The 14,266-nt window shown below is 39.8% G+C and overlaps 1 protein-coding gene across 3 annotated transcripts; it reads left to right on the plus strand.

Moving 5' to 3' along the window:
• The first annotated feature begins 316 nt into the window (after positions 1–316).
• rnaseh2a (ribonuclease H2, subunit A) lies at positions 317–8,519 on the plus strand. Of its 3 annotated transcripts, XR_011179161.1 has the most exons (10): positions 317–397; positions 606–741; positions 1,446–1,517; positions 1,710–1,836; positions 1,926–2,013; positions 3,026–3,163; positions 3,613–3,700; positions 3,836–3,959; positions 5,251–6,907; positions 7,158–8,519. XR_011179161.1 is itself a non-coding variant. In XM_069168081.1 (9 exons), exons 2-9 carry the CDS (start codon positions 615–617, stop codon positions 5,414–5,416), a joined length of 930 nt encoding a protein of 309 aa, XP_069024182.1. In that variant the 5' UTR covers positions 317–397; positions 606–614; the 3' UTR covers positions 5,417–8,519. The 3 variants fall into 3 exon arrangements, 2 of the variants coding, with proteins under 2 accessions (XP_069024182.1, XP_069024183.1); XM_069168081.1 differs by having other exon boundaries at positions 5,251–8,519; XM_069168082.1 differs by lacking the exon at positions 317–397 and having other exon boundaries at positions 653–925; positions 5,251–8,519.
• The last annotated feature ends 5,747 nt before the right edge of the window (positions 8,520–14,266 follow it).

Consider the following 14,266-nt stretch of genomic DNA (forward strand, 5'->3'; position numbering starts at 1 on the left):
ATTTAATCTCCAGATGATTTTGAGTTAAAAAAAAAAAAATGTTAACTGAAGGATTGGATGTTCATGTGTAGTTGGAGAAAATCCTTTGATTCTGGAAGCTGCACTTGAAGACAAAAACAGGAGGTTTTTGTTTAGGTTGTTAATCTTTTAGGGTGGTTCTCATAGAACATAAATGATAGAAACATATGATGATCTTATAGAAAATAGTGCATCATTGCAGTAAACCAGCAAACATCAGACTCCAGCCCAGCAGGTGGCGGCGCTGCGCTGCATAATCCAGCGAAGAAGAAGAAGAAGAAGAAGAAGAACAGGAAGAAGTACATGACGTCACACAGGGGCGCCAAATCTACCGCAGACAGAAGCACGCTTAAGAAGAACCCAATTGCCGTCTAAACAGGTCACAATTAACTTTATTCAGATTTATCATGACGTATAATACTTTTCGGTTTTCTCGGAAACGCTTCAACTAATAATTAAAGCTCAAAACATCTTGCATATTCTTTTTCGGTTTCGAGTTTTTCGGTTTTCAGGAGTTGTAGTGATAAAGACGAGAAGATGTGAACATGACGTTAAACATATATCAACGTGTGTCGTTGTCCTTTCAGCCAGCGGTCATGGAGCTCAACTCCTTTGAAGCCGACAACTCCGTCAGTTGCCGACTGGCGTCTCCGATCCCTGCTGTCTGCAGGACGGAGGACTGCTGCCTGGGCATCGACGAGGCAGGCAGGGGGCCTGTGCTGGGTGTGCAAGTTGGTTTTTATTCTGGATAAGAAGCTTTTTATAACCTGTCTTGACACAACATTTCTTCGTCTGGTTAAGATGTCTTAAAGTAGCTCTGAGCTTTATTCTTTGTTTTATCGATTATATCACTCACACTGCCGTTTAAATTGCTCTGCCTCGGTATCTGATACTTAAAAGATCACAGGTAATTTTCTCATAAAATGTACATATGCTGTCATTAAAGAAGCAAGCTGTCAGATTTTTTTTTTTTTTTTTTTTTTTTTTTTTAAACGATATATCACCTGTTGAACTGGGGCTTCAAGTGAAAATTAGGATTAATGTTATGTAGTTATCATAATGTGGTCGGTACTCGTTACCTTCTGTAATTCCTGGATTTGAAAGGAAATAGAAGCTAAACCAGGGCTTTGAGAGCATTTGTTTGCACAGAAGGTGATTTACCAATGATACAGTTTGTAACTATAGGGCCGCTGATTCATCTATTCACCTATCAAATCTCTGCCGATTTTTATTTTGTTTTAATAACTAAGATGCTTAGGGAGATTGTGGTGGAGTAAAATTGAAAGTTTACGGAAATATAAAAAGTAAAGTACAGATATTTCTAAAGTGTTGCAACAAAGCCTTATTACTTTTACAGCACTGCTATTAAATGTGCCATGTGGTTATAAATATAAATAAAAACAGTGTTCATGTTGTCTGTGATGCAGGGCCCATGGTGTATGGGATATGTTTCTGTCCAGTTTCCAAAAAGAAGGAGCTGAAAGACTTAAAAGTGGCAGGTAATACAGTCAGTCTACATCTCTGCAGTCTCTCAGCACGATGCTCACTGCTATGTTTCTGGAAAAAAAAACACCACATGAAATTTTCCAATTTAAAAATACCCTCTGCAAATAAATTATCATAATATGCCGTACACCCTCTTTCTGCAGTGGTAAATTAATTTCCTCACTAATTCGTCACTCCCTTGTAAGACTCGAAGACCCTCTCAGAGCCAGAGAGAGAGAATCTTTTCCAAAAACTGGATGAAGCCAAAAGCTCTGTAGGCTGGGCCGTGCAGATTCTCTCACCCAACACCATCTCTACCAGCATGTTGCAGAGGTAACTGGCACATACCGCGTCAAGCTTGTGGAGGTTTGTTACTTTAATTCACACACACACTCTAACTTAATCTCACATTCTGCTTCAAGGACAAAATACAACCTGAATGCCCTCTCACATGATACAGCGATTGGTCTGATACAGTATGCCTTGGACAGTGGAGTACAGCTGAAAGAGGTAAGTAAACAAGTCCTTCACATGAATATCCATCCATTTTCTTCCGCTTATCCGGGATCGGGTCGCGGTGGCAGCAGGCCAAGCAAGTTGGCCCAGACTTCCCTCTCCCCCACAACATTTTCCAGCTCTTCCCGGGGGATTCCGAGGCATTCCCAGGCCAGCTGGGAGATATAATCCCTCCAGTGTGTTCTGGAGCTTCCCAGGGGTCTCCTGCCAGTTTGGGCGTGCCCGGAAAACCTCCAGTGGGAGGCGCCTAGGAGGATCCTGATCAGATGCCCGAACCACCTCAGCTGACTCCTTTCGATGCAAAGGAGTAGCGCCTCTACTCCGAGTTCCCTCCTGATGTCCGAGCTCCTTACCCTATCTCGAAGGCTGAGCCCGGCCACCCTACGGAGGAAACTCATTTCAGCCGCATGTAGCCGCGATCTCCTTCTTTCAGTCACGACCCAGAGCTCGTGACCATAGGTGAAGGTCGGAACGTAGATCGACCGGTAAATGGAACGCTTCGCCTTTCGGCTCAACTCCCTTTTCACCAACACGGTCCGGTGCAGCGCCTGTTTTGCTGCTGCGGCCGCACCGATCCGCCTGTCAATCTCCTCTCAGGACGGATCTCATCCACCCCCTTGCCCACCGAGGAGCTTTTAGACTACCTTGGAGAACTTCGCCAGGGATGTGAGTGTGCCCCCCCCCCTCTCAAGTCTTTAGACCCTGTCTCCTCTCCAGGGGGCATGCTGGTTTGGTTTTAGGAGTTCCTCAGTGCTCTTTCCACCACCCGACGATATCCCCCGTCCGAGTCAGCAGTTTTTTTTTCCTGTCAGATCTCGTATTTATGTTGTTCTCAATAAACATTTGAATCTCTAGTTCACATCGGAGTCAATGTTTTTCATTCAAGCCTTCAGCTTTGCAATGACCCATTCTTCTTCTTTTCTCACTTGTCCCTCATCCTCCTTTTGTCTCTGCTCTGTATGTCCTGCCTCGGTCTCCCTTCTTCCCCCTCCGGTGTTATCTGCAGGTTTTTGTGGACACAGTCGGTCCAGCAGAGAAGTATGAGAGGAAACTCTCCCAGCTGTTCCCGGGTATTGAGGTGTCTGTGAGGCCAAAAGCTGACTCCCTCTTCCCCATCGTCAGCGCAGCCAGTATCTGTGCAAAGGTCAGTGAACTGGATCACAGTCTTTTTCTCATTCCTTTAACGTTTCTCATTATTAGGTTGTTGTCCCCATACTTCCTCCAGAAGGCCGTTAGGTTACCTTAAACCTCGATTGAACTTTATGAGGGATGGTGAATAGTCTGTGTTTGTCGTTGCTTTCTGGTAATGCAAGAGCATTTGAACACAATATGCAATATTATTTTCTTTTCTTGTAAAGACAGTAAAGTAGTTTTAGGTACGTTTTTTGTCTATTTTTCAACAGAAGTTGGGATCTGAATCTGGTTTTCTGTGGTGTAACTTGTGTGATGTCATGACTGCCTGCCTCTGTGGATTTCCTTTTTACTTCCGTGGCATCTCTTCAGGATTATCGAGTTCTGCTGAAAACCCAATTTTTTTTTACATTTTAACTCTTAAACAAAAAGTTCTCTGACATGCTATCTGCTGTTTTTCAGGTTGCCAGGGATCGAATTGTGAAAGGCTGGAACTTTGCGGAGGACCTGGGAGAGGTGGACACCGATTACGGCTCAGGATACCCAAATGGTAACAAACAATCCACGTGTTATAATGACAATGACATCTTTGAATATACTGGAGCATCTAAATGATTAAAACAGCTAAATTGGTTAAACAACTATCAATACATGTAGAAATTCTGAATCTTTCCTGTGTTTTCAGACCCCAAGACTAAAGCGTGGCTGCTGAATTGCCTCGACCCTGTGTTTGGGTACCCTCAATTTGTTCGATTCAGCTGGAGCACAGCACAAACCCTGATGGACAGCAAGGCAGTGACTGTCCACTGGTAAAGAGCCTTCAGAGTTGATTTATAAATCCTGTGATGTATAAAAGCAGAGCTTGATTTATGGATTAAACCACTTTAATGGTTGGCTTTTCAGAATCTATAAAAAAAACAAAAACAAGTGTAGTTTAAATAACTCGCCTGAGTAATAATGATTTTAACTCATTTCCTACAAGACTGTAGGATTTTTCCCTTCATGCTGCAGCAGCATGTTTGGTATCAAGTGTAGCCCTTTAGGATGATTTCCATGTTTTACCATTTAACCATTCAGAATTAATAATTTTTCTAAATAGTTTACTAAAAGTAAAATTGTGTTGCCTCACAGATACTGAATCTGTTTTCAAATTGTTCTGAAAGTATGTGGCCTTTGTATAAGGGCCATCGTTTCAATATGTCAGAGTGAATCATTTTGTAAGATTGTTTTTTGTCTGTTACGCAATAAGAAATATAATTTATATAAAATAACTATTTGACGGTAATAGTGACATATTGTCTTTTCAGTGCATTGTGTGCAGAGAGCCGTTAGTATCATGGAGATTAAACAAACTCATCACCTGTCCAGAGGCAGAAAAGTTTTATCTCCAAATGTTTAAAATTGAGACGCCGCCTCGCACTGCTATGACTAAAATGGGTGAAATCTTGTTGTGCTTAATTTATGTTGCATCAAATTGGTTCAATAGCATCAGTGTCTACTGATTTGTTATAGGGCTGTTATTCACTATTTTTGGAGGTTTTTCAGACCACACTGCCTGCTGCTGTGAACAGGAAGACTCATTGTATTTCAAAGTCCTTCTAAGTGTCCGTCCTCTGTAGATCACAAAGTTGTTCATTTTGGTTTTACAGCTAGTTATTAAGCTACTAATTGAACTTGGGTATATATTTTTTTCCAGACAATTATTTAAAAAAAAAAACCACATAAGTTGTTAAAGACGAATGACTTTTAAATCTAGTGTTACATTTTTTTCCCCGCACTTTCTGCCCTTGGTAATTTGCTCCCAGATCATTTCCATCTGTGCTGCACAAGGTACTTGGCTGATAAGAATTTTCTCAACGCATTAAAAATGATTTCCAGCTCTCGAGAGTTGACAGAAGAAAAAAAAAGTTACCAGGTTGCATCTAAAAAAGGCTTTGTTGTGTTTCTTTTATGAGAGTTCTTACATTTGTTGGTGTGTAAAAAACACATTTCCTTTGATTTCCAAGTCACATCAATCATCTGTGAAAATTGTTTGACCTGAGGAGATGAGTGCTAACGACAGAGTACAATCAGGTCTTCTTTTGTTGAATCTGTCCTCAGGGATGATGATGATGAAGAGTGTGGGGAGAAGGCAGCGCAGCGGCAGAACAACAGGTCCATGCTGTCCTACTTCAGTGCATCAGCTGGAGGTAACGACCAAAACCCGACCCACCAGACACACCGCTTCTTCAGTGAGCGCAGGCTGAGGAGCCTCGACACACTCTGACTCTGTTAGAGGACATGCACATCCACACTGGAGACCGTGAGCTCGTTGTGGGATTTTCATGTACAGCCAAATGGTCTTGTTTCTGGCACAGGTGTGGACGGACTTCACTGAAACATCACAGACATGATTTTGTATCACCGATGCAAACTTGAATCATAATCTGTCGTATTTGTCCAGTGTGTATCTGGGTTTTTTTTACGCATAAAAATAATCTTTAAAACTCGTGTTTTGCTTTCCCATGAGCCCTCGTTTTAAAATCTATGCAATGCGAAAGAAGATTTAAAAAAAAAAAAAAGCCTTTTTGGATAGTGCTGTGATATTTAATGCCAACACTGCCCTCTAATGGCAATATATCAAAGTTCACCAGGGATTTGAGAAGCTGCATTGGTCTCCATAAACCATTACATTGCCACACAGGATTTACCCCATGCTGAAAAGTACTTGTGTCTTACTTTTTTTTTGCACTGAATCCAAATCTATCATAGTTTTTTTTTGGTTGTGTACTCTCACATTGATACGTGATACCAAGGAAGGTGGAGCCCCTCCATGTACGCAGACCATTGGTAGACTAAGGAGGGATGTTTCTGAGACTAAACATTGGTGAAAACCATACACTTATACAATTTAGATGTGAGTTTGTGCATATTTTAATTGAACAACAGCCTAATTTATAAAAAAGTAACACACACTTTATCACTTGAAAACCAGGCAAGATAGAAAATGATGAAAAAATGATTCAAATTTAGTAAAAGTAATAAAGGTCAACCTAGTTCAGTTATGTTTTAAACAAAGTCATATTTAGGTTTTTCTCTTCTATTATCTTTAGTTTTTCATCTTACATGTCGAGACGACAGGCATGAGGTAAAAGGAGGATGACGCTTGATGGTACTACTGCATATTATTGTTCCCTTCTTTAAATACCACACTGTAATCTGTATAGATCCAACAAAACACCTTTAGCCTGCATGGATGCATTTTGAGATTATTTCCGACTGCTTGTCTTCCAGAAATCACAGAAACTCTTCTGTTGTTGAGCTGTCTCACATCTCCTGAAGGCTTCGTTCTCTTCTGACTCTCCAGTCAAACACCGAGCACACTTGACACGAGACATAACACACATGACTTTTGCTACAGGAACACAAAAAAAGGCAGCTGGCTGAGTTCCACCTGCCGTCATATCACAAAAATATACTCTTGCTTGACTTGCCCAGCTTAACAAATGTTAGCTGAAAACAGAACATCCATCGCTGCTAGTCCCTGTTGGGTTTGTTTCTGGACTCCTGAATCCTCTTGCCACAGTTCATGGCTAAAGTGGAGATGGCAAACGAGGACAGGATGATGATGGCGTTCCCTACAAAGTGAGACGAGGCTCCTCTGGGGGCCGCTCGCGTGAGTTTCCGGGGGAAAGTCTCTCTGTCGCAGGTTGCGGTGGAGGTCAGTGTCTCGGCCACAGACGTCATGGTCGCGGATGGATGGTACTCGAATCTGAAGGTGAGCTGCTATCTGGATTAGTTGTTTCCTCAGCTGGAGATGTCTGGATATCTCTGTCCTGACCAACACGCTGCAGGTCGTGATTGGCTCTGTCCTGTCTGGTTCCTTTCTTGATCCCTTCTTGTACGTCCATTTATAACCTCCCCATTGAACAAAAGGATTTGTCTCTTCCTCTTGTTTGCATTTGCTCTGGAAAGTCTCTTGTCAAGAAGACTGAAAAGTTTCCTTTGTTTTCTGTCTTATTTTCAAGTGATTCTTTCCGCATCTAATTGACGACTCCCCTGTGTCCTTGTGACCTACACCCAACTCTGTATTACCATACGAAAGCAGATACAAAGGGAATGGGAGTGACTCAACTGTTTGTCAACTGTATAAAAGCTGCCCTAAGGAAAGCCCTGAAAAAGAGGACTGCTGGGGGAAACCAGGCTGGGTAGAGCCCGGCTGGGGCGAGGACTGTTGGGGAGGACTGCTGGAGAGCCATGCTAGAGAACTGCTGGGGGGAGCAATGCTGGATACCTCTCTTTGAGGGTGCATGTAGTTGCTCCTTCTTGCAAGAATAAATGTCCGATGTGTTTGATTTTGAACCAAGCCTCCTGAGTAATTTTTCCAACACCTGACTGTGTGGGATTAAAAATAGTTAGCCCATGCCTGCAGACGACTAAAGTGGTGATGTGTCTCATCTTAAGACTGTCTAATGTAATTCTATCAGAGCACCCTGCCATGGTTCCATAGTGAATGAATGGAGTGGTTTATGGGGCAGAGGCTTCCAGACTTTGATCTATGAACACATAATTAAGAAAGGTCACTGTACAAGCAATTGTTGACACGTAGTCAGTCATTGAAGATTCATTTCTACTTGCCATCCTAGTTTTTAGGCAAACAACGCTGCACATTTTTCTTTTGATATTCACCTTAAATCTATTATTTGCACCATGTGCCTTCTGCATGTTTGTTAATATCACAAAAAATGAATAGAAAAAAATATAATGATATAAAATATCTCTTAGTTAACCAAAAGCAATAACTCAGTGTCTGCAGACGACATTCATTGAGGTACACATGGGGTTAAGCAGTTAAGAACCTGCTGATATTTGGCAGCTAGTTGGTTTTTCCATTGATTACAGACTGTAGGTGATCTAACGAGATCTAGCAGAATGAGTCACTGCAGACGCTCAGCGAGGACGACTGGAACATGTACTGTTTGTTCCCTTTGTCAAAATAGGAGAGCAGAGCCATAGAGAGACTAAAAAAAAAAGATCAGTCAAAGATCCAGGCTGATTTGAAGAGTACATCTGATTAAGACGATTATACAGATCGACCTAAAAGGTTTAATTAACGTTGTTTGAATCAAGGCCACAAAAGTATTTTTGTCTACAGCTAAGGACTTATTGTTTGTCAAAATATACTATATTGATATACTTGTTAAATGTGGTGTGTTGCCTTTAAAATATTCTGTTCTCCTTAAACCAACAGCATGTTAAATGAAAACATTTTTACAGATTTGTCCGTGGAAAATTTTAGGGCCACATGGTAACGCAGACTAAACCTAAAACATTGCTGGGTGAGTAAGTGAATAAGTGTGATAATCATGTTAGGTGTCAATAACACAAATATCTTCTGGTTCAAACTTGAAATTGTATAATACTTTAAGATGAATTTGTTTTGTTATTTCGACTGTTGGTCAAATAAAACAAGAAATTTGAAGACTTAAAGAATTTGTTTTGGGCAGTTTTAACTATTGTTGGACATTTTATACAATAAACATGACACCAATAATTAAAAGAAGAATCATTAGTTGCAACATTTTGTGAATACATTAAGACAAAACAAAAACCTCAAAGCTTCCATCTGACCACGAGCTGTGATTTGTGTGCCTGTTTCAGCACGAAGGACAGCGCCTGCGCATCACAACCCAGGTCACATCGGGTCAGCTTGTCTCGAAATCCCAGAGGTCCTTACACATAGTCCCAGTTTCTTTTTATCTCTTTAAATATGCTAATTGGATTGCACTGGTTCTTTTCCACTACAGACATAGAAAGCTTTCATGAATGAACGCTTGGCGGCAAAACGGTCTTAAGTCATTTGAAATGCTTCCAGTATGAGTCAAACAAAATTACTAGGAGGAGATATTTGTCCCAGAGTTGAGTTTTTGTAAGTAGCTTCAAATGCAACAGTCTCCTTGATCTTATTTTCTTCTTTAGGCAAAAAAAAAAAAAGATGCACAAATACATTAAACCTTTCAGACTGAACTTGTGAATATCATCACAAGAAATAATTACTTGATAGATTTATCACTAATATTTAAAATGATAAATATGTTGCCTGGGTATGAAAATGGAATAAAATATGAACTATCAGCAAATAACACTTATTAATTTCACCGAAAGTGTCCGCAGCAATTTATCATTTGTGATTTGAAAAAAAACAAGGACTACAGAACGAATTCCTGTTTTTATTGGACCATACGCTATTTCTTTAAAAAAAAAGAAGAAAAAAAGACCTATTTATTGTTTAGTAAGTGGTGTTAGCTAATTTGTTGATTTTGTTTTGGTGAGTATATCAAAGGCAATATCAAAGGCAATCTGCACCCTCTTATTAAAAGTATCAGGTGGCTCAGTGTTTTGTAAATGCCATCGTCTGTGCCAGCTCTTCATTTAACTGCAGAAATGTCCACCTGGCATTTCATGTTGGCTCCATCCTGCCTAAAGATTTAAAGATAATTCAGCAGATAAGTCACCACTTTACTTTGAACTGTTACTCAAATGAGTATCATCATTAAATATTTGCTCTATGTCATATACAGTACTGGGTATTCCCACAGTAGTCTGAGTAGTTTGATCTGCACGTTCTTGCGATCCGGGAGCCCTGACATTTTGCTTGGCCCACTCCACATATGTTGGCTCCTTTTAATTGGAGTAGCTGCTCTTGTCCACATGGTGTCCCTGTTGCCCCAAAATGTAAAAAACTGGCGTAACGTCAAATTCTCAGTTGATGCCTGGGAGATACAGTTTTCTTGAATGAGGCTATAATTCTGACATATTTTCACTGTATTTACGATAATTACTTTTTTGTAGCAGTCTTTGACTTAATATGCAATTATTTTTTTCTCTCTTACGTGTGACAAAGTAATTAACCTTGTAAACTTAGTACACATGTAAAAGTAAAAAGTCAGAAAGATAACATCAACAGTCAACACTAAACCACTAGACAACTGATAACCAATCAACAATCACCCAATAATTTAAAAAGACAACAACCAGGAAACCGTCCAACAAACACATTTGTGGAGTCGATAAGAGATGCCTGTTTATATTTGCTTGGTCAAAATGGTGGATGTAACGTCAGTGCAGTAGCGCTTTGTATATAGTAGAAATAGTTCTGTCTTTAGAAACGAGGCCAGAAACCCACTTTACCCATCAATTAATCAAGTTGCATATACATATTTCTCCCTCTTGAACTCCTTCCCCTCTTCTCTTCATCTTTGTAGCTTTATGTATGTTTGACGAGGCACCCCAGAGACTGCTGATTGTATGGTGTTTTATTTAGAGAAGCTCCTCTTTCTAGACTCGGCTTTTAGCATAGCTGTAGTCTGTGACCCACTTCTTCACAGACAGGGCTAGAAAAGAGCTGAGGGCAGGAGCTGTACGGTGTTTTAAGGAAACATTGTGCCAAAGAAGTAGATGTGCGGAACAGGGAGAGTTATTGAAAGAGAGTGAATGTATAAATGAGGAAGACAATGGGAGGAGATGAAGAGGATAAAACGGATACAAGAGGAGGGTTTGGTGCTAAAAGATGTGCAGATGTAGGCATGTTGTTGAGCCTTGTTGCCTCATTTATGCGTCAGTAAATACAGTGCTGTAAAATCACACCGATAGTTTTGTTATGATATAGACCTTTTAATGGGCATTTTGACATGTTGAAAGAAAACCACAGATGTGATTAGTAACGTTAATAACGACTGCATTGCATTTAATTTGACCAGTTCCTTGGTCTTGGTGCATGTATATAAAGTCATACACTGTAAAAAAAAAAAAAAATACAGCTCAATGTACCGTGTTAATACGAAGGAACTTTCTGCATGGATTTTTACCAATATTTTATAAATGCGCATTGCATTGTGGGAGCAAGAACTCCTGTCAAACGTGAAAAGTGTGAGAAGCAGATCAGCCATCACACACGACAGTCCCTCAGTCAAAGTTTCATGCAGATCTTGGCGTTAGAGAAACATTTGTCACACAACTATGGTAAAAAAATTAAGAATTGTATTTTTTAATTGGAGTGATTTATGTTAAAAGCAACTTGGTATCATTTTAGTTAAAAATGTTGTTGAGCTTTTGTTAAACCCTTGTCTACCTTTAATGGATAAATCAGGAATGTTTGCCAGACTCCTTTTGAAATATTAGAAATTTAAATTTAGCCAGATTAAGGGTGAATTGTACAGCAGAAATACTGTAAATCTACCAAATTCTCCAATTTTGGTTTCACCTGGGTGAATTGAATTTAACAGATGTTTAATGTTATGTCATCTTGTAAAGTGGTTAATGTGTTGCATGACTCTCCCCCCTTCTGATGCCTGTATGTTACCGTTTGTATTTGCACACCCTGAGCAGATTAGGATGCAGGGGGAGGGGCTTGCAGTCTATGAAGAGATATGAGCTGACGTGGCTCTTGTGAGACAGGCTTACCAGGACGGGAAATGGGATCGCGCAAGCGGCAGGCATATTCCAACAACACAGCCCTGCCGAGCTTTTGGCTGCAGAGAGCTGACCCGGTGTGACCTCCCTCGGGGCATCCTTTAGAAAAGGGTGACATCATTTTTTTTTGAGAGCCTTTGCAGAGCACTAGGAAAAGCTCTTGTGCCTTGTTCGAGCTCCACTCTGCCAACTCCTCCCCTCCCCAAATCTCACAGCACCTAATGAACAAAAAGATGTAAAATTCATGCGCCTTCATTCATTATTTAATATTAATAAGAAAAAGCAGCATAAGCTAAATGTGGTGGAGAAGTCAGACTGGCTGGTAACTGGGTCAATCACCAAACATAATTTCTCACCTGCTGACACGCTCATGACCGTTTTAGTCTTTATGGTCCTGGATAATATCCTGCCGTTTCTTTTTTTTAATGCCTTGTGTAAGATCAGAGTAGGGCAATTAAAGCACCATGGCAACGTACTTAGATCCATGTTTAATATGTAGAAATTGTAATATGTTCCTGCTGACAGGTTCCCCAACATAATATTATGCAGCGTAAACAATTGCATGATTTTATAAACAGTTAACTAGACAATTCAACATTTAAAATACTGCAGTTATGATAAAGGTCAATTTAGAAGTAGTTTGATTTTTTTTTTTTTTAAAGGGTTCGAGCCTCTTTCAGGTCAGTTTAGATCATCCAGATTACCACATCTAACTAGTGGATAAATTTGTGGAAGGACGTAATTGATAATGTTTAGATTTAAATGTGTCTGTGATTAAAGAAATACAAAACGGCAAGCTTCCTTTAGAAATCAAATGTATTTTTTTTTTTAGGCTTTATGGCCTTCTCAGGCTCGTTGGTGTAAAACTTGAGACTGAGAGTTGACTTGATGTAAGTTTAGTTAGTTCAACTTTTTTAATTCAGAAATTCTCATTTAGATCAAGATCTGGAGAGAGGAAATTACATATTCACAGAATCACAACACAGAAAATTATCCTCTGAAATCCGTCACACACATACGCACAATCACTACACTATTCAAACAGTCACAAATATTATTAGAAATACAAGCTTTTATGTCTTTGTGGACTATTAGTTCGAGCTGTGTTGTAGCTCATTCTAGTAGTTCAACATACGTGTTATGTGCATTGGACTTGGAAAAGATGAACCATCTTCCAACAGTGATTTATGGCAGAAGAGTTAAAACCACCCAGTCCTTAAAGTACTTAAAGTACAGATACCAGATGGACCAACTTCTCACTGGTCAAAGTCCAAAAACAGAAAACTAATTTCTCGATTAGAACTTTGTTTGTTCTTCTTTCCTATCTCAGTAATTACCTGACGACCCTTCAGATTTATCTGCCATCCCTGGATATAAAGCTGGATGTAAAGTTCAAACCTGCAGCAGCCACACCAGTAACATGCTGCTTGTACACTAAATCATCACTATTAATGATCTAATAATGTCATATATGATAATATATCAGTCAGTGGGACCAAACCAGTACTTTTACTTTGATACTGTAATTACATTTTGCTGCTAACACTTATGTACTTTTACTTAGGTAGGATTGTTCATGCACTTTTACTTGTAATGGAGTATTTTTTTTACTTTGCTCTATTGTTACTTTTACTTGAGTTAATACTTATTCCGTCTCTGGTCAGCAGTAAATCTCATGTTGGGATGGACTAAAGACCAGCAGCTCCGTCTGCTCCGAGAGACATGCAAGGATCATGAAGTCCACGATGCCAAAAGCCACTTTGTCTACCTCTTGTCTTCCTCGGTTCTGGAGTCGGACCAGCTGCCTGCCCTCCTGTGTGTTTTTCTATCTCTTCACATCAATCCCTCTCACAAACCACCTTTGACCAACATTTTTTCTTTTTTCTTTTCTGTTTCTTTCCTGCGCGAATTTTTAACAGTGTTTAATGTTTCAGTGTAGTCAGTCATTACTACGGTGTGGTGCTCATTCTCCTTTGGTGTTGATGAGTGTGGATTCCCTATATTGATGATACATTGTCATCTGTTTGCTGACTCAGCAGGGGCAGGAGATCTTAAAATTAGACCAACAGAAAACAGTTCATCTGTAAACAGCCCAAAAGGTCTCAGTTTCTGAAATCACCACAGTGGGAATCTCTAAACCAGTGTTCAGTCATTAGCATGTGGATCATGCATACCAGTAACTGTTGTATGGCAATGAATCCTGTGTGTGACAAGTGGGAATGTTGAATAATGCATAACGCTTGATGCCATTTTTCATTGAAATAGCAGTGGAAGCATGAAGGCAGGCTTTGCTGACTATTGATTCAGTGAGATGACGTCAGTCACACTGAACAGACATGACTGTGTAAACTCTTAAACTTAGAAGTAACTCAATAACCCAAACACCCTGCAGCGGAGGGGATTTTTAGGTGAGATGTCAAATTAACCAAAGATACATTCATGCATGTAAACAAACTGTAAATAATAATTATTTTCATTATAGATGAATCTGTTGATTATGTTCTTGATTAATCCAATCTGCTGTTTGGTCTTTGAAATGTTCAGTTTATTATCCTGGAGGACTAAAATGTTCACATTTTACAAGTTGGAATCAGACAATTGCATCATTTTTCAGCACAAAAAAATTACTCAGAACGATTAATCGACTATAAAAAGAGTTGGCTAT

The sequence above is a fragment of the Embiotoca jacksoni genome, unplaced genomic scaffold (genome assembly GCF_022577435.1).
Source record: "Embiotoca jacksoni isolate LCO1_2020_lvr unplaced genomic scaffold, fEmbJac1.0.p SCAF_4, whole genome shotgun sequence".
Classification (NCBI taxonomy): domain Eukaryota; kingdom Metazoa; phylum Chordata; class Actinopteri; family Embiotocidae; genus Embiotoca; species Embiotoca jacksoni.

Excerpts from the sequence above, each read along its gene's own strand:
- rnaseh2a (XM_069168081.1), top strand. The coding sequence starts at position 615 with ATGGAGCTCAACTCCTTTGAAGCCGACAACTCCGTCAGTTGCCGACTG. Across the intron at positions 2,014-3,025 it reads GTGGAGTACAGCTGAAAGAG|GTTTTTGTGGACACAGTCGG; the intron begins GTAAGTAAACAA and ends TGTTATCTGCAG. Across the intron at positions 3,960-5,250 it reads AAGGCAGTGACTGTCCACTG|GGATGATGATGATGAAGAGT; the intron begins GTAAAGAGCCTT and ends ATCTGTCCTCAG.